Source organism: Lemur catta, chromosome 15 (genome assembly GCF_020740605.2).
Source record: "Lemur catta isolate mLemCat1 chromosome 15, mLemCat1.pri, whole genome shotgun sequence".
Classification (NCBI taxonomy): domain Eukaryota; kingdom Metazoa; phylum Chordata; class Mammalia; order Primates; family Lemuridae; genus Lemur; species Lemur catta.
Window position 1 is genome coordinate 54,636,217 of NC_059142.1, and position 19,955 is coordinate 54,656,171.

Genomic DNA, 19,955 nt, shown 5'->3' on the forward strand with positions numbered 1-19,955 from the left:
AAGGTACTTAAGAACTTTTTTCAGTAAAAATAGGCAAACACACACAAATGATGGCACATGCCTGTAGTCCCAGCTACACAGGAGGCTGAGACAGAAGGATCACTTGAGTTCAGCCGTTGGAGGCTACAGTGAGCTATGACTGCATTGCTGCACTCCAGCCTGGGGGGCAGAGCAAGACTCCATCTGTTTAAAAAATAAAATCAAATCAGGAGTCCCCACTATTCAGCCTCAAGAACTATGTCCGAGCAGTCCTGATTCACCTCCCCACCCCCAGGTTGCTTTACAGCAAATCTCACACCTATCATTTCATCCATAAATAAAAGCGGATCAACTCTCCCCAAACCACAGAGAATAAAGAACAATCTGCAAAGTGACGACATTCTACCTTCAATGCCATGGCTTTTTGTCAAGACTCACACCTCACAGTGGACAGGGCAGAACTCTGTCATGGACCATCAGCTAACCTTTGGGAACCACACAGCCAGGGGATAAACAAAACTTGGGATATTTAATCCAATTTCACTCAAAATAAGTAACTTGAACCTCACCCACTCTTTGATGCAGAGTCAGAGATTTCAGACAAACATAATTTTTCAGGTTGTGGCAGAATGATCAACTTCTACTTCACCAATTCCACCTAAAACATTAACCAATAACCTAAAAATGCTCTCTCTGAGGTGTAGAAACCCAAGAAAAAAAATTTTCTCGTGTAACCATCAGCAAGCCCTGCATCGTGTGCACTTACTAACACATTCTCCGAACTCTCGTGGTCCAGGAACAGCCTATATGTTAATACTTACTATCTCTACCTCTGGGAGTACTCAAGCATAGCTTCCTCAGAACAAACACTATTTAATAAAGCACGTTTTCTCTCCCTCCTCCCTTTCAATTCACTTTTCCAGGAAAAACTGCATTCAAGACGCACAGGGTCAACCACGTGCTGGGAGGAGGAGCCCAAGACAGAAGTAGGCCTCGTGGGGCGCCCTCAGGGGGGGGCCCAGCTCCCGCAGAGCGCCCAGGGCATCACCCCGTCCCCCGAGGCCTGCTTCTCGGCGCCCGTCCCAGGAACCGGACTGCGCGGGCGCCGCGGGGTTCCCCTCGCCATCTGGCTCAGGATGCTGCTCCCGCGCCGGGGGACCCGGGGACGCGCCGCAGCACCCGACTAGGATAACGGGTGTTTAGAAAGCGCACGTCAGCGACCGCGAGGAAGGTTACCTTCCCCGGGGCGAGCCCTTCCCGAGTTTCCCGGGGAAAGGAAGCGAGGCCTCCGTTCCGCAGCCGGACAGACCGCGCTCTCCGGACTCGGCTCAAGCAGCTCCGGAGAAAGCCCGGATCCTGCGTACCCGGCGCCGTGGTGGGTGCTGACCGTGCCCGTGTCCACACGGGCCGCCACCTTCCCCCACCCGGGGCTCCCCCCCGCCCGGCGTGGACCTTCCCGGCCTCCCGGACACCCCCGCACCCGCGCACACAGCGCACCCCGGGCTCGGCCCTCCTCGGGGACCCCAAACTCCTGCGTGCACAGCGCACCCCGGGCTCCGCCTGGACGCCCGAGTCCCTGCGCGGACACCCCGGCCTGCCCAGTGACACGCCGGTCCCTCGCGCCCACGCCCCCCCAAGCGCCCCCGGTGCGCCCCGCGCCCGGCCCGGGAGAAGCCCCGTCGCCCCGCCGCGGCCCCCGCCTACCAGGGCCTCTGGGCCGGCCCGCGGCAGACCTGCGCGGCGCTGTCGTCCCCTGCGGCCCCGCACGCGCACCATCCGGGCCTCCGGCGCCTCACCCACGTGTCAGCGCGACGCTTAAGGGCGCCGTGCCCCGCGACCGCGCTGCGCGCACACCGAAAGGCCCCGGCGGCTTTAAGAGGCGGGGCCAGCTTCGGCCGACTCCCCGGACCGGCCCACGGCGGCCTTGCGCGTCGCGTGCGCCACCGCCTCATCCCGGAACCGACGGCCTACGCGATGACACAAGCGCGCAGAGCCCACGCCGTGCCCGCCCCCTGCGCCGCGGCCCCAGGAGCTCCCGCGGCCACGCGAGGCGCCGCCACTTCCGGCGCACGGGCCTGGCCCCCCGGGGGCGGGGACGGCGGGACGCTGCGGAGAGGCGGGGGCGGGGCCCGGGGACGGCTCGACCGGGCTGGCGTTTGCCGTTCCCGGCCCCCGGCTCCGCCTGCTCCCTCCAGGGCTGCGTCCCGGGACTCCTGCGGGACGTCTCGGTTGAACGTTCGCACACGCGTGTGGCTTTTGCAGTGTTTTTAAAATCCCCTTGACCGGGAGCTTCCTCGAACCCCTTCCCCAGGGCGGGCGGAGAGAGCGTGCCCCGGTGCAGAAACAGAGTACGGGCCGGGGAGGGAGTAAACTACTTTTTCCAAAAGGCAGAGCTTTGCGCACAGGGCCCCACCTGCTGTGTCATTCTGGACCATCAGTAGGAGTGATGACATCGCTATACCCTAACTCGAATCGCGTGCCCTCCGTCGGGCTACCGCAGGGCCTGGGGATGGAGCGACAATCTGTTCACTGGAACAGACGTCACCTTGTGCTTGTCACTTGGGTGCTGGTGTTTTTTTGAAAAAGCGAACAACACCAGAACAAAACCCACCTAAGCCTGATTGCGACTGTGCCCTGTCTAGAAGAATCCTATAAGAATTGGAGATTGAAATTTATCCTTTAGTCCTCAGACTATTAAGTTCACTGTCTGCCGTAAGGCAGTGACTCCGAAGAATACAGCTCTCACTATTTCAGGCTTGATATGTTGTATCAGATGAGTGATTAAAAGTGGTGGCGGGGACATTGGCAACTGACAGGGGAATGAGGTGACCTGGGTGTTAGGCCAGCTCTGCCCTAATTAGCAGGTTGCTTTGGACTGTCTTTAATATGCCCAGGCCTCAATTTCTTTGTCTGGGAAAAAAAGACCATCTGCAGCATGTCTTTAATTCTAATAACAAAACCAATAGCATTTGCTACCATTGCCAACTCATTAAGTGCCACATACCAAGCTGGTCACTTTACCAACATTACCTAATTTAATCCTCATAGTGACCCTACAAAAAGAGATTATTGTTGCTATTTTACAGCTAAGAAGACGGAGTGTGGAAGATCCTAGCAAGCTAGTGGTAAAGTTTGAACCCAGGTCTGTCAGAGTCCCAAGTTCACACCCAGAGCTTGAGCCCACAGAGGTTACCCACAATTCTTACATGAGATGACAGAGGACTTCCTGAGAGGCTGCACAGCCACACTCCCATTCACTCCCCTTTTCATGCCTCCTGGAAGCCTTCAGAGTAGCATTTCCTCAAGACGTGTTCACACGGGCCAGTGTAAAAGCCTTTTCTGAGGTGTGCTACCTCAACGGCCACCAGAAAATGCAAATTAAAACCACAATGAGGTACATTTAGCACCTACTAAAGTAACTAAAATTAAAAAGACTAAATGTTGGAGAGAATTAGGAGCAACTAGGACTCGCAAACTGCTGCTGAGAGTATAAATGAGGCAACTATTTTGGAAAATAATTTGAATGTTTCTTTTAAGTAAACAACTAATCTATGGCACATCCATTGCTGTAATTACCATACCTACCACCTGTAGGCTGGGAAATTCCAAATCTGCATGTGCAGACCTTCCCTCCCACCTCGAATCTTGGAAGCAGGGTCCAGTGACCCCCTGTAAGCCCAGGAACTGCTAAACTCTCCCCGAATGTCCCACAAGCACCTCAAACTCACCATGTCCGCCTTCCCGAGGTGGCCTCTCCTTTTCTGCCCCGTTGCCCACTTGGGCTGGTGTGCCGGCTCAGACCACATCCTTGCCCTTTTCCAGGTTTTTTCTGTGTTACTGAGTGCTGACTCGAGCCGGCTGCGTTTCCCAGGCTCCCTTGTGAACTGATTTCCAGGTGGGGCAGGCCACCTGGGGGCACTGGTGAGCCTGGAGGGCAGAGGGGAAGAGAAACAGGTCCTTCCTCCCTCTCTGCTTGGAATCTGGCAGAGGCTCCAGCTCCATCCAGAGAGGCCGGCTGTGGTTGCAGCCTCCCGTGTGCCTTCTCCCTGGGCTCTTGTAATGCAGCCTCCACGCTCTGTCCCTGCACTCTGGGGATGCTAGCAGCTTTCTGCTGGTGGTCTCTGGGCTGCCCACTGTTTCCTTGTTGGCTGTTCAGGGAGTTTCTTCCATCAGGGTGTAACCAATCCCTGCATTAATTCCCTCTGTTCTAAAGGCAACACGCAGAGGGGTTTGGGTTCCTGGTTGGACTGTAACTGACACCGACAGCAACCCCGGCGTCCACCTTCCTGGCCAGCGTCCTAGGCTCCTGTCTCTCCTCACCCCATGGAAATGATCAGTCCCAAATGTTGCTAACGTTACCTCTCAGATATCTTTCAAACCATTCCCTCCCACCATCTGATTGACCAAGTAAAGTCTCCCACCATCTTACTGGAACGGCCAGATACATTGCTCAAACTGTCCAGTAGAATAACATTTTAAAAGCTCACCTGACTGAGCCCCTTCCCCAGCTCCCGAGGCTGAGGAGGAAGGCCAGGCTTCCTAGCGTTGCCTCTCATGGTCCCTGGGGCCTGGCCCATGCCTGTGTAATTGGCCTCATTCCCAGCCACTCCCCGTTCTGGGTCCTTCAGCAGAGCCAAATCCAAATTACCGCAGCCCCACCTCACCCCCAGTGAGGCTGGCCGTGTGCCAGGTCCAAGCTGGTCTTTGGCCTAGAATCCCTTTCCTGCTTGCCCTTCAACCTCGGCTCAGGCACCGCCTCCCTCAAGAAGTCTTTCTGGATTCCCTCCCTCCCTGTCATTAGGTTGCAGTATCCTGTGGACTTCTCCTCCCTCGGTCACCATGACTCCTAAGAGCTAGGACCATGTGTCATTCATCCGTGTGTCTCTGCATCTGGCACGCTGGGGGCACGCTGGGGGCACACTGTGGATAAGTGTTCATGAAAGAGAACCAGATGGAAAATGAACTGCTTGAGATGAGACAGTTGAATAATCTCTAAATCCCGAAAGAGAAAACCAGGGAAACATTGAAGATGAAAGAATAAAATATTCTCAATTTTAACAAGCTGTAACCAAAATGAATAACATTAGAACTTATCTCAAGGAAAAAAAGTGCATTAACAGAATAGTAATATTGTCACCCAAAAGTCACCTTGTTGGCTTCCTGCCTTGGAGGTCAAGGTCAGTGGACTTGGCCCCTCTCCCAGTTCCAGAGCCCGTAGATGGCTGAAGGTTTGTACTAATTTCCAGAGAGACCGACACTGCATTTCTAAGTGTAAATTAACAGTTCCCCTTCTGACTTGTACATGAGACCTTGTGGGTTTTGGTTCCTGTAAGCTGCCCTTCTAGGCCTAAACAAGCCTGACAATTTCCAGTTTCTAGAAACTGCCAGATTAAGAGTCAACCTTGTCTGGTTGAAACCAGCAAGGAAAAGCCACATGCAGGGGCTCTCAGAGCCACCTTCTCTCTTCTGTGCACTTGTTCATGGATGTATTTGGTGGTTTGGTCAAAAAGTAGCCCCCAGGCCTTAAATCCCTGTGCTGGCCTTGGCCACTGGCCAGCCTCCTCCTTCCCCTCCCAGAAAAGATGTTCTGTCTTTAAAACAGCTAAGCCACCGTAAGTGCCACTAGTGGGATTTTCCCTGCGGCTTTAGGAACAGCTCTTTGCAACTGCGGATGTCAGTGCTGTCTGAATCCTCCCAGGGGCCGCTCCTGTCCCCGCTCGCTCCAGACTTGCCACCACTCCCACTTCATACGTGGGGCCGTCACTGATGCTGCAGACGGGGCTGGGCGGGGCTGGGTTGGTTTCTGTGTCTCTCTGGTTATAGTTTGAGACATGACGTTCCTTTGTACCGCTCTGTCACTGTTCTTTGAAAGCAGTTGGTGTGTCTGTGTTTGGTCTCTAGAACTAGATCATATAAACTGTTCAAGAATGTTCCAGACACTTTCTTCTCGGTCCCAGTACCACCTTGTTCGGCCCCTCCCCACGGCCCAGCGGGGCACGCTTGGTAGGCCCAATTCAGCTTCTCCTTGCACTGACACCTGCTATAATACGAATGAACCTTGAAGACATTATGCCAAGTGAATAAGCCACACATAAAAGAACAAAGATCATATGATTCCATTTACATGAAATATCTAGAATAGGTAGATCCACAGGGACAGAGAGTAGATTACAGGTTACCAGGAGGAGGGGCGGATGGGGAATTATGGCTTGATGATTACAGAGTTTCTGTCTGAGGTGGTAAAAAAGTTTTGGAAATAGTGGTGATGGTTGCAAAAGCTTTGTAAAGGAAATTAATGCCACTGAAATGTACACTTGAATGGTTAAAATGGCAAATTTTGTTATAAACATTGCACTGCAATTTTAAAAAATTAATAATGTACTACCAACTACTGAAATGTATACTTTATTATTATGATGATTTTTAGAGATGGGGGTCTTGCTCTCTCTCCCAGGTTGCAGTGCAGTGGCACAATCATGGCTCACTGCAACCTCGAACTCCTGGGCTCAAGCCATCCTCCTGCGTCAGCCTTCCGAGTAGCTGGGATTACAGGTGCATGCGACCACGCCCGGCTGAATTGTACACTTTGAGTGGTGTGGTATGTGAATTATACCTCAATAAAGTGGTTTTACAAAAGCCACAGGATGGCTTCTGTGCACTAAAGACTGTGCTCCTCCTCTGGGTTCCAGGAAGTGGCTGTTGGCCAGGACGGCGTTTGTCCACCCTCTTGGCATCCAGTGAGTAATTCTCAGCAGTGCACGGGAGAGCAGGTGACAGGTGTCACCCTCAAACCACTGATGCTGGGAATCTGCAGTGCCACCCTTGCCTCCTCTTTCTGGCTTAAAGCAGAGGCACCTTCTGAGGCTCCAGAAGGTGGTGGGACACAGAGGGAAGGAGCCTGGGTCCCTGCATCACCCATGGGAGGCCACCTATCCGATATCCCCATCCGTCTGTTGTGTGAGCAAGAAATAAAATGGTCCAGTGGGGTGGCTCACACCTGCAATCCCAGCACTTTGGGAGGCTGAGGTGGGAGGATTGCTTGAGGCCAGGAGTTCAAGATCAGCCTGGGCAACATAGGGAGACCCCCATCTCTACAAAAACTAAAAACAACTTAGTCGGGCATGGTGGTGCACACCTGTAGTTCCAACTACTCGGGAGGCTGAGGCAGGAGGATCGTTTGAGCCCAGGAGTTGGAGGCTGCAGTGAGCTATGATGATGCCACCACACTCCAGCCAGGGTGAAAGACCAAGACCCTGTCTCAAAATAAATAAATAAATAAATAAATAAGGAAAGAAAGAAGCTCCTTTTGGTTAGCCCCTGAGATGCTGGGTTTATTTGTTGCAGCGGCTAGTACTGCCTTAACTGGTACACCTTCTCTGGCAGATCACAGGAAGGTCGGGTGAGGCTTTGGAGCCCTGGGGGTGTGGGGGCTGCTGTGACCAAGGATGAGTCCTGGGATCTGGGGCAAACAGCAGAGGGGGATTAGACACACCTGGAGTGGCTGGGGAAGATGTCCTGCACGGATGGGGTGGCAGTGCACCCTGGTTTGCTCAGGATAGTCCTGAGCAATTGGGGTTCACACCCCACTAATTGTTAATAGCACCCCTTTTTTCTCTGCAAAGTGTCCTGGTTTGGAAGATAAATTACATATGGATGAATTTTCCACATAGTTGAATTTACTCGTTTTTAAGTTTGGGAATTACAACTTATAACAAGGTATCTTGGTGTAATAAGCTGTCTTGACTGAGACCAGGATTTTGTTGTTGTCACTGTTGCTTTAAACACACACACACACACCCCAAACCAAACTGACCAACCAACCCCTGTAAGCGCAAGGTGAGTTTTCACCTGCTGCTGGGTGAGGGTGACCTGCAGAAGGAAACTTGCTTCTGCCCGAGCCACGTCTTCGACACAGGCTCCTGGTCCCTTGAGGTGGAGGAAGAGGCAGGGGCGTGAGCCACTGCAGAGCAGGCTTAGAGTCTGCACCCCTTGGGTTCAGACCCCAGTGCCAGCATGTGTGACCAGGCACCGCCACCGCCCTGGCCTCTGTCTCCTCACCCATCAACTGGGCAAGAGGACACGTCGCAGAGTCAGGGAGTATTAAGTGGGATGAGGTACGTGAGGTCCTTAGCCTGCATCCTGAGCGTTACCTCTGTTAGCTATTGTTAGAATTACTAGATTTATCGGAATGATTGCCTAAGTGGTTGCCTAGGAGCGTCTAGCAGCAGTCTCCTCAGCTGGGGGAAAGACTACGGAAAGGGGACAGACAGGACTTGTGTGCAACATCGCGACAACTGCAGGCCTGAGACCAATCTTCCTAGAACGGCCTGCCTAGGAGACTGGTGGCTGGGACTCTGGCTTTGGGGAGGGTTCCCTGATAATGGCTCACTGTGACTCAACTGTTTGTTTATGCCGAACACCTACTTCCCTTCTGGAAGTCTGGAATTTTGCTACATGCCTTCTGTGACCAGCCCCCAGTGAGAACCTTGGACACTGGGTCTCTGACAAACTTTGCTGGTTGGCAGCATTTCACATGCTTTGCCACAACTCACTGCTGGGGGAATGAAGTGCAGGGAGGGGACTTTGGGAAGCCTGTGCCTGGTACCTGCAAGAGACAAAACAAGACACATTTATTGGCCTAAAAATAAAAATCAATTTTCAGAGACAGGGTCTTGCTCTGTCGCCCAGGCTGGAGTGTAGCAGCGTGATCATAGCTCATTGTAACCTCCAACTCCTGGGCTCAAGTGATGCTCTTGCCTCAGCCTCCCGAGCGGCTGGGACTACAGGTGCCACCACGCCCACAGCTCTATTTCTCTGTAATGTGTGCAGCGTCACTTCTGCACCCCATGTTTGATACCATCCCCGACTCCTCCCTAACACTCACCCCTCTCTGAAATCCACCCCAGCCTGACACCCAGGGCTCTAATTGGGATTTATGTTACGTTTTTGTTTTGCTAGTTTAATTGGAAAGAAATGTTTCTCCCAGTTGTTAGGGAATGAAAATGTATGGAATTACCTTATGTCTCAGAATGCCTTTTCCCTACACCATCAATTTGTTTCTTGGAGGAGAAAACCTGCTATTAGAGCTAGATGATTCCCCCACATCAAAGCACTGCGTTTCACTGCACAATGATTCAAGGCAACGGAGACCAGGTGAGCTATGGGGCAGCCCAAAGCTTGAACCCAAAGCTAAAGATAAACCTGTTCAAACACGAGCCTCAAAGTCTTAATGCAGAATCCATGGCAACAGCCAATCGCCTGTAATGAAACTGACGCTAGTGAAGTATCTAAAACCCCACTGTTTTGGCTTGATTTTTTTAAAAGTTACATCAGGTAAAAATATCCATCAATAATTAGGAGGAAAAGATAGAGCCCCTATTGTGTGCTAGAACCAGTCTCGAATTGTTCCATGAGCTCCAAAGTGTTTTAACCTGCCTGGGTGGCTGCCCCCACCCTGGCCAATCCCTTGGATTGGCCCCTGCGGTGTCTGTTGCTGCATTTCCATCTTGAATCCACGTGTCTCTGTCCGTGAGTGTTTTGACCATTGAGCCAGGCGGCCCACAGTTGTCCCATTCGATTTTCCTTCGTGGAATGAGCAAGACAGAGGAGGAAACAATGGTGTCTCCTGGTGTCCCTGACAATCTTGGGCACCCCATCTGTGGGGCTACAAACCAATTTAAAACTGTTTGCAAAGATCGACAAAACTTGGGTAATTGTTGAAACTGGAGCATGGACACATGCAGTTTGTTATACGATTCCCTGCATTATCCTAATGCAGAGTCTAATGCATTTTTCTAAGACAGAGTCTCACTCTGTTGCCTCCGCTAGAGTGTGGTGGCGTCAGCCTAGCTCACAGCAACCTCAAAGTCCTGAGCTCAAGCCATCCTCCTGCCTCAGCCTCCCGAGTAGCTGGGACAACAGGCGCCACCACACCTGGCTAATTTTTCTATTTTTGTAGACATAGGCTTGCTTTTTCTCAGGCTGGTCTCAAACTCCTGAGCTTAAGCAATCCTCCCTGCCTCGGCCTCCCAGAGTGCTAAGATTACAGGCACGACCCTGCATGTTTGTATATGTTTAAAAATTTCCGTAACGAGCTTTTTTTAAAGTCATGTTTGACCTAAGCGTAAAACAAATGAAATGAGCAGCCATCATCTGGTGTGTTGTCTGCTCAGACCCCAAATGTGGCCTGCAAACGCCAAGTAAGGTTATTTATTTATATGACCCCGAAAGTTTTTGTATGACTATTATAATGTGCCACTGCACCACTTTCCCTATATCTTTAGCCATATGGAAAAAACAATCCAAATATCTCTGCAATAGATGATGTTAAGTGGTTGGCATTTAATGTCTTGTGACACAGACATTGGTGCAAACTTTGTCCCACCAACTCTTTACTGCTTCAAAAAGGCATCGCTGAGTTTGTTCTTGCGTTTTAGGCAGTTGCTGCACAGAACAGGAAACACAATTCCTCCAGCTGTCCCTGAGTAACAAATTCTGCACGGGCCAGAGGGCAGGCAACTGTTCAAATACCCCAGGAAAGAATGTTCATATGGTGACTTGGAATAATACGAGACTTTTGGTTAAAATTTAAATGGAGATGGCACCATCTTTTCCCAGCAGGAAATGGGTGAGGGCCCCGGGAGGAGAAACCTGTAGAATAAGAGACCCGAGCGATGTGTCGACCAGCTGCAGTGTCTGGGTCGTATGTGGGTCCTCTTCCAGCCAATAAACCATGAAAAAGCATTTTTTTATGAGACAGAGATGTTGGGACACTGACTAGATGTTTGATGATGTCAATGAATTCCAGATAAGTTTTTAAGGTGTGATAAGGCTATTTTGGAAATATTTTTAAAATAGTTATTTTTAGCTGTATGTACTGAAATATTTACAAATCAAACTGTTTGATGCCTGGAATTTCTCCTTCCAAATGATCTCCAGCAGGGTGGCTGGGGAGCAGGCGTGGTGGGCACAGAAGGACGAACGCTGCCACGAACCGCTCGCCGTCAAAGCCGAGAGAGGATCGCGTGGCTCCGCGTCTCTCTATGGCTGTGGACGTTGGGATGCTCCCTAACAAACGCTGGAGGCACCTGCGGAAGGGAGAAGACCCTGTCACAGGCTACTACCTCTGCCCACCGAAGGACACCACATTCACTTTTGTGTGCTCCAGTCTCTGCTGCGGCCCACGCTGGCTTCAAAGCACCCAGGCCTGTTTCTCTAGAGGACATGGGGACACCCCCCTTCCCAGATGGGACAAGCTTATTTGCAGGTAGGGGCTCACATTTTTTTAAAAGACACAGGGTCTCGCTGTCACCCAGGCTGAGGTACAGTGGTGTCATCATAGCTCACCGCAGCCTCGAACTCCTGGCCTCAAGCCATCCTCCCACCTCGGCCACCCAGGGTGCAGGCATTTACAGGCGTGAGCCACCATGCCCAGCCCTCACCCCACTGGTGAGCTAGAAAGTGGCAGCTCCAAACGCCAGACACAGTGACACAGAGAGAGGCAACATTCTCTTTGATAATACTGTTTATTGTCCGTGGACCGAGTGATCACTCAGGAATGATACAAAGCGTCAGGGACATGCGCAGTCTGCTTGTCGACTTCCAACAACTCTCAATGTGTTCCCAGCACGGGAAGGTCTCAGACTTCACACTCCAGCATAAACACATTGCTCCCCCCGCCCCCCCAAATCCAAACAAAAACAAACAAAATCAACAAAGCTTTAAATTATGGCAGCAAGTCCGATATTTCTTAATACTTATCAAGCAAAGATTTGAAAATAGCTACAATGTAAACTTTATTTTAAATATTTTGAGTTGCTTGCAGGATGAAAAGAACAGAGGGAGGAAGCAGCGCTTAGAATATAACATAAATTAAACGGCGCCGCGTGGTCCTGCTCAGACTGTATCTATATTGCAGTCCTTTACCGTGAAGGCATCTGAGTGGCTCCGTCTCTCAGCTGCCACCAGGCACTTCATCTTGATCTGTTGTTTGTTTTTTTTCTGCTCAGCATGGTTAGAAGACCAATGTGCGTGGATCAAATATAAAGACCATCTTTTAGAACCCTACTCAAAGATCCTTTACTTTGTAATAATTTGAACCAGAAAACCAAAGGTGGGAGGTGGGGAAAAAGGCAAAGCTACTCCAAAAACTGCAGAAAAGCTCTGAAGGAATCCACCGTCACAGGCTGGCGAGCACGCCGCCCCTTCCGCTCTGGGCCAAACGCTTCCACGACGCAGAAACCTTTTTTTAAAAAGTGCAAGTCTAACGCCTGCCAAGGGTAATAAAACACAGCACAGGGATGATTACAGCGGATGTCAGAAACAAACCAAAACATCTTAAAAATCAGCAGAAACAGGAGTAAGTGTTACATATGATATCACCATACAGGAAGCGAACGGGGGTGGGGTGTCATAGTGATTGGAGGGTCTGGTGTTGTATATACTGAAATCACACGACTGGTCCATTATGACATCTCACCAACTTCTTACTACTACACAGCATGAAACGCCCTTGGGGCAGGAGCTGATGCCTGGGTGGTCCCCAGCCCGCCCCGGAAAGGGAAGTCATCGAGATCTGTGCTGACCGGGTCCCGTGCGGGCACGGGGGCGACATGCCACCCGGGGGTCAGGAGTCTTACAGTTGCTTTGGGGTCGCTGCAGAATAGAGGAGGCTGAGAAGATTGGGAAGCATTTTGCAGAAGGACCACTCACAGGCTGCCCGACTTCAGTTTCACTGTGTGTGCGCCCGTGTGCACGTGTGTGGGTGCCCCTGTGTGTGCATGTTAGCATAATGTGCACGTGTGTCCTCAGAACAGTTTACCTTTATAACACTGGTAGGAGGAAAAAAGAGATTATCTTTAGCATTATTGAGGAAGTTGTGCCTATCTTAACTCCCACTTTACTGGCATCAGAAAACCATCCTTAGAGAACACATAGGTTCCCTAAGAAGTTTCTTAACCGGGTGATCTTTGTAAGATAAGGAATACAAGCAGAAGTTGGTATACCTGCAACTCAGGTCACGTGTTATCTGAGAATTCACCTTTAGAGAAATGAGATGTCTCTTAACACGGGCTGTAGTGCCCTGGAGGCTCAGAAAGAAGTGAGGTGTCACCAGAGCTACCTACCTCCAAAATTCTTCCCTTCCTAGGTCGGACTTCTTAATATGCTTGGCTAACGTCACCTGCAGAAATCCATGCATAGAACGGTGGCTGATTGTGCTAACCCTGTCGGGGCACAGTGAGACCCAGCTTTTTCTGTCTTCAGGAGGTGAGCAGGGAGCACAGCCAGCCCCCGCCACCGGCCCTGCACAGCCCCGGGCAAAGCCAAGCCGTGCGACCCCATCCAGACACCTGATGCCAGCAGGGGAGGAAGCAGGAGCACTCGGAAGCTTAGGAGGGAGCTGTAAGGGCAGCCTCTCAGCCCCCAGGTGCCTGCCCTCAGGACAGGGTCTCACAGACCCCCCTGGGTCGGGGCATTTGGGGGGGACCCACAGGAGGTGGCTGAAACTGAAACATGGCTCAGTGAGGCCTCTGGCTCCCACATCTCTCCTCGGCTCGAAGGGAGGCTCCCACTGGGCTCTGTGGGTGAACAAGATTAAGTGGGGTTCCTTCAAGAACAGGCCACTGGTTCTGGGGCTACTCCTGGACTTGGGGGAGTCACAGGTGCCGGGAGTCCCTGGTGGGCACAGGGGAGATGGGGGCACTTGCAAGGGGGCAGGAATGCTACCTGGGACCAGAGGTGTGGCAGCTGCAGAAACGAGGGACATGCCCCCTCAGGTGAAAGGGACCTGGTAGGCCTGCTACACAGTCTCGCAACAACCCCTCAAACATTTCTGCAAAATGCACGTTTCCTGGCTCGGCCCTAACCAGGCCTGCACAGCATCCGCGGCGGTGCCCAGGCAGGGCCCGGGAGGGAGTCCGTGTGTCCTGCCCCCGCCTGCACCTCAGCACCAGAGACCAGGACATAGTCCTGGGACATAGTGCCAGGCTGCAGAGGGAGTGGGGGGGGGGGGCGGGCCCGCCTCTCCCTCCAGACCCACAACTGTGTCTAAAAGGAAAATGGGGTGGGGGTGGAATCATACTAATGTGGACCCGCGTGGATGACTGTTTTATTCATGCTGTTTCCAGGAAGGGATGTCAGAGCTGGACCAGTCTAAACCCTTGGAGGCTTTTCAGTCGGCCACAGGGATGCTGTCGCCTGCTTACGGGTCCTCGATGTCAAGAAACTCCTGCTTGGGGGGCGCCGCCCCGCGGTACCACGCACAGGAGCCGTCGCTTCTCTTGATGCAGGCGAAGAACTTGGCCTGGTGCCCGTTGATGTTCTTCTCCGTGACCCAGTCCATCCAGAGGCACTCGTCCGGGGAGGAGATGTAGCAGGGGATCATGGGGCAGCGTGTGATCTAGAAAGGGGCACATGACGAGGGTTAGTCGGGCCGCTCGGAGGCGTCTCTAGAACTAGCGATGTGCCTGCCCACGGCGTTCAAGGACAGCAGCCTTTCTTGAGTTGCAAGCTCTCCGTGCAGGAGCCGGTGGGCTGCCTGGGGGGGGTCGGGGCCGGGCATGAAGCCTGTGCACCCCCCGCCCCTGTACCCACCCACCTGTACACCTGTTACTGCTACAGAGGCCCCCGCTTTGGGCCCTCCGGTCGGCCTTCCTTGAGCACGGCGGGGCTCCCGCTTAGCCTCGCCCTCTCGGGCGCGTGGCAGCTACCAAGGGCCCTCAGTTTCCGGGAGCCAGAGAAACGGCCCGCACCTGGCCCTCCAGCCCAAGCCTCGAGGGCAGCGGCAACTAGCATTTTGGCAAAGGAACCCAAGGCCACAAGAGGGTGGCCACCTCCGTGGCCGTGTAAGGAAGAAGGAAGGACGTGGTGTTTGATCTCACGCTATGGCAGAGGCGTTCTGGAGGCCACCAGCTGGGAGTTCCCGCTCTGAACGTGCCAGGTGCGGGCTGGAGGCGGTCACAAGAGACAGTGGCCGCCGCGGGGCAGCACCGCCGGGTCCCAGGCTCACTTCTGGTGACACGGGGGTGCTGCTCGGCAGTGCTCCTGGGGGTGGGGCACGGTGGTGGCGGCAGGTTTGTGACCCAAGCCTGGAGACGCTCTCGTCCCCCACAGCCGGTCCCCCCGAGAGCCGGCATCGGGGCCGTGGCGTGGCGCAGCCCCCGCGGGAGCTGGGGAAGAGAGGCGGCGTCTCTGGTGCTCTCAAAACACGGGTCCCACATCGACACGGACCCACGTGTGGAAATGTCTGCCATGTTGGGAAAAGTGTCACACCCGCGGTGCTCCCTCACGAGGCACACAAGTGTTTGCACTCATACGGCTGTAGAAAAATACCGACAGGACCGCGTTTTCCCCATGAAGTTCCTTTTTCTGGAAGCTACAGGCCACATGGGCGGACTGTGCGTTGACCCTCAGATTCTGTTACCTCGCAATTATCCCTTGACAGAGCTGCCTCTCAGGGCTGTCCGGGGACCGGGAGCCAAAGGCTCTGCCCCCCGCTAGACAGCCTCGCCCCTGGGGAGGCCGTCCCTTGCCAGGACCCAGTGGACCGAGAGGCCCGGGAAAGCCGGGGACCAGAACCCCAGCCATCGCTGTGGCGACAGGGCAGACCCCAGAGGCGGGTCCCGCTTACCTTGCACTCGCAGCCCATCTGGTACCTGTGGTTCAGGCTCTTCTTCTGGGTGCTGCTCAGGGTGTCCCAGGGCACGATGAAGTCACAGAGGGTGATGTGCATCTTGCCGTCCCCCTCGGCTTTTCCTGAGGAGAGACAGCACAGCCAGCTCAGGGCGAGGAACCAGACCCTCCACCCGCCGCCTATGTCTGGGTGCGGCGCGGGGGTTGGGATTCGGTTCTAACAATCCCGTGGATGCTTTATTCTAAGTTTAAATAATGCGCTTTCACTGTGGAAAACTTAGAAAGCATAGGAAACAACCCAGGAAGAAACTCCCTGTTTTCTTTAGCTACAGCCAGTATTTTGATAGGTTTCCTCCTGACACTCACACACCAGTGATCGTATGGTACATAGACTGCACTGTTTCCTCTTTTTTTCACTAGTTATTCTCAGGCATTGCTCCTATTTGATGTTGAACTTGCAGTTCTGCATTTTTCCATCACGAATAGGAAAAACAAGGAATTGTTAAACATTAGAAATCCGCTCTGAACTTGCTGCATGGCGCAGGATGGGGTGCTGTGCGTTTCTTGCACCCCAGGCTCCTGACTCAGCCCCCTCCCTTCGCTGAAGATAGACACTGGTGACAGCCTTGGCGTGATTCACGCAGGAGAAGAACAAACACGTGTGTTCTAGAGAATGACAACCCAACGACAGCCACGGAGGTCATGTAAAAACTCATCCCTCCTGCTACGATGGCACCTTGCAGAGACACAAGTGCCGGGTGACGAGCTCTGGCAAAGGCCGACGTCCCTGAGAAGCAGACGGAGCCTCAGGCTGTGCCCCGGGCACCTGCGCTTGACAAAGCCCCAGGGCATCCGACTTAATGATGTCAGCCCCAGCACTGGCTACGGACAATCCACTAATATTAATAGAAACACGGCTCAGTGAAGTCATGACGCAGCTTGTCCCCCGAGCCTTCGTCACAAACTGACAGAACTGTGACCTGCAGCCCTGGGAAACACGGCCTGGCCTGCCCGAGGCACACAGCAGGCCCGAGTGACATGGGGGGGGGTGGCACACTGCATTTGCTGTGCAGACTCCCTGACACTCCTGCTTCTGTCTGGGCCGCGGCTGTTCAGCCGTGTGTGACATCCAGGTGAAGAAGAGGATCAAGAAGCAGGATGACTGCGGAGAACTTATTCTGAATCCTATAACTTAAAAGGCAAGTGTTTGGGTGGCCTTGAGCACTTCAAAAACAGATATTTGGCTTTTTTTCCTAAAGCTGTAGCTATTTTCTGTGACTTCAGCGTGGATGAGGAAGGAGCGAAGCGGACAGACGGCAGAGCCCTCGTTCCTGCCTCCTGGCTCATTCTGCACTGAGCGCCGTGCAGGTGCGCTGCGGCCCTGCCCGGTCATTAATCGTCACACACAGGCCCAGTTTCTATCCTGGCTGCACCTCCAAACTTCTATGGCGATTCCTCCTGTGTCACTTGATGAGCATCCGTGTCCCACTCTTTGTTCTTACCTGCCTTTATGATGCACCTGGCTCCTTGAACAGATACTAGCAGTAAGCTTGACGGGTAAGCGTTGTGTCTTAACCCTTTTGCATCTGCATAGTAGTTGCTCAATAAAAGTACACTGATGACACAGGCTGTGTCTGTTCTAACAATTTGCTTCATATTTTGTCTTTCTCTGCTATTTTCTCTTTTGGCCTGTCACCACCAAGTCAAGCTTCCACCGAAGGAGGCAATGGCAGGAAGTGGAGACAAAATGCAAACTGTCTCTTTTCAGTGGCCCCGGTTACCGGGCTAACGTGCACCTTGGTTGTCACATATCAATGCTGCAGCATCTCAGAATGTTAAAAGACTCTGTTTAGTTTAATTAAGACTTGCTGGGCACACGTGACATGAGCATCTGCCGCAACATTCTCCTTCTGTCTGTCTTGGAGAAAAGCAAAGCATGAGTCTTGGATATAGAAAAACAGGAATTAATTAAAATTTGTAACTGAGGGTTCTGTGTTTATTTTTCCTCTCGGAGAAGAAGACTGAAGAAGAAAATTACAGGGCCAGCTCCATAAGAGTTCCCAAACACGGGTCTCACGGTGCCCGGCTTGACATGTGAAGCTGAGTCACCAGCCCAAGAAGGGGTGGTCTGCCTCAGGCCATGTGGTCACCGTGGCCGCAGCCAGCGCTGGCTGAGCGGCTCGCTGCGCCCTGTGATTTCTGGTTAGCCGTGGCTGAGGGGCCCATCCGGACTCCAGGCGAACTGGGTCTAGGTTCTGCGCCTCAGATTCAATCTGGAGTCATCTGACCGAGCTTGGGAAAGAAGTCAGATTACAGCGGCTCCTCCGGCAGCGGGGTGAGTCAGCCACCATTGCCATAATGACCTCACCCCGTCCCGAGGAGAGGGGATGAAGTAAGGAGCAGATGTGTGACGAGTCAGCCGGCCTATGGGCAGGTAGTCTCATGGCAGAGTGGCCCAAAGAACGGTCTTCAAAACAGAGCAATGAGGACATCAAGCACACCCCTGTCTCAGGATCTTTCAGTGACAGTGTCCTGCTTAGGATCCTTCCTCTCCAAACCACAGGGGCAATAAATACCCTTCCAGCAGAACCTTCTCACTAATTCTGCTGCGCGCTAACCTAGCTCTTCTTAGACCTCAGCTACGATTCCATCTCAGCTCATTAGCTTCTCATTCATGCCGTGCTACATGTGCACGTCACTGCCACCTCTAATTTAGAAATAAAATTATTAGCTACCCCCGAGTAAGCCCCAACCAAGGGACCCAGCATCCCAACAACCTTGTGGGGCAGACGCTATTGTCATCGTCCCTGTCCACTGACGGGCGCAGGAGGCACAGACAGTTAAAGTCACCCGAGAAGCACACCAGCCGGTCAGGGGTCAGAGCACAGGTGCAAACTCAAGCAGGTGTGTTTTTCAAGCCCCCACGTGGGCATCTCACTGTGTCACCTTCCATCTTCTCCTGACAAGGAGTGTTACCATGGGCAGCTTTAAATCTACAGCATCATCAGACTTCCCAGTGCCTCGTGGAGACAGGCGTGTCCGGGCGGTAAAGTTAATGGAAACGTTAACAGTATGGAAACATACGTAGGGCTCAACTGAGAAAAACATCACCTAGTTTGAAAACAAACTAGTTTGAAATAAAAATATATGTATGTAAAAACGAAGGAAATTCTGACACATTCTGCAACATGGGTGGAGCCTGAGGACATGATGCTGAGCAAAACAAGTCAGCCACGCAGGGACGTCTGACTCCACCTGTGTGAGTACGTAGTCTGGCCAGCACTTTGGGAGGATGAGGCGGGAGGATCACTTGAGCCCAGGAGTTTGAGACCAGCCTGGGTGATACAGTGAGACCCCCCATCTCTACAAAAAATAGAAAAATTAGCTGAGCATGATGGTGGCGCCTGTGGTTCCAGCTACTCGGGAGGCTGAGGCGGGAGGATAGCTTGGGCCCAGGAGTTCAAGGCTTTTTTTTTAGCTTTATGAGCTAGTCGATGTCATGCTGGCATCTGGAAATCAGCCAGGACGGGGTATTTTGACTGCAGAAATCAGCGGCTGCTATAGACTGCAGCTTTCCCCGCAGGAGGCACGGCCCCTCCGACCCCACCTCATCCTACCCAAGTGCTGGGGTTACAGGCGTGAGCCACCGCACCCAGCTGAAAAACTAGAAGTTTAACCACCGGCTCTCCAGCCAGGGCAGGTGGGCCCGGCGCACAGCCACTGCACGGGGAGCAAACGTCTCCTGCTCCGGCTGGCTCAGCTGTGAAACGGGGACAAAAACAGCACCTTTACCTTTATGACAGGGAGGCTGCGGGGGTCGAATGGAATCTGCGTGAGAAGCATCTGGAAAACACCTGCCTCCTAGTGCCCAGGAAAAGGGCACTCCCGTGAACAGGGAGGTGCTCGAGCCGTGGGCGACAGAGCCTCAGTGTGGGTGTGGTTCAGCTGGGTGTGCCTGGGGGTGGCGGCTGGCCCAGGCCAAGGTCACTGGACCACCCAGGAGTCCACCTGTGAACAGGACAGCCCTCCTTCCTTTCCTGGCCCTGCAGTTTGGCCAGGCTGCCCCTGGGGGGCAGTGTGAGGAGCCGGAGCTGGGCCCCGAGGCTCTGGCTTTACAGGGTGCTGCATAGGGACCGGGATAAAAAGATGATGCAGAAAACGGGAAGCCGTGGATGTGTCAGGGCAGCCAGTTCCCTGCACCACGGAAGGTTCCGTAGCCTGTATCTTCTCTCCAGATCTTATTTTTATCATCATAAAAAATACATGCAAAAATTTTGTAAAGTTTAGCAAACATAGGAAAGTATTAAAAAGGCTATATAGTAGATGCCAACACACTGCAGACCTTC

General features: G+C 53.0%; 2 protein-coding genes across 3 annotated transcripts in view; both read right to left on the reverse strand.

Moving 5' to 3' along the window:
• Positions 1–1,833, reverse strand: part of USP36 (ubiquitin specific peptidase 36) — a 33,416-nt gene extending 31,583 nt beyond the window's left edge. For both annotated transcript variants that reach the window (XM_045527055.1, XM_045527054.1), the window contains exon 1: positions 1,684–1,833. The gene's annotated coding sequence lies outside the window, so the exon portion shown is untranslated. The remainder of the gene's footprint in view (positions 1–1,683) is intronic.
• Positions 1,834–11,485: 9,652 nt separating this feature from the next.
• TIMP2 (TIMP metallopeptidase inhibitor 2) overlaps positions 11,486–19,955 on the reverse strand; it is a 50,552-nt gene continuing 42,082 nt past the window's right edge. Inside the window, exons 4-5 of the mRNA XM_045527057.1 lie at positions 15,608–15,732; positions 11,486–14,377 (exon numbers count right to left, since the gene is read on the reverse strand). Coding sequence (XP_045383013.1) covers positions 14,180–14,377; positions 15,608–15,732 — 323 coding nt within the window. The 3' untranslated portion in view covers positions 11,486–14,179. The remainder of the gene's footprint in view (positions 14,378–15,607; positions 15,733–19,955) is intronic.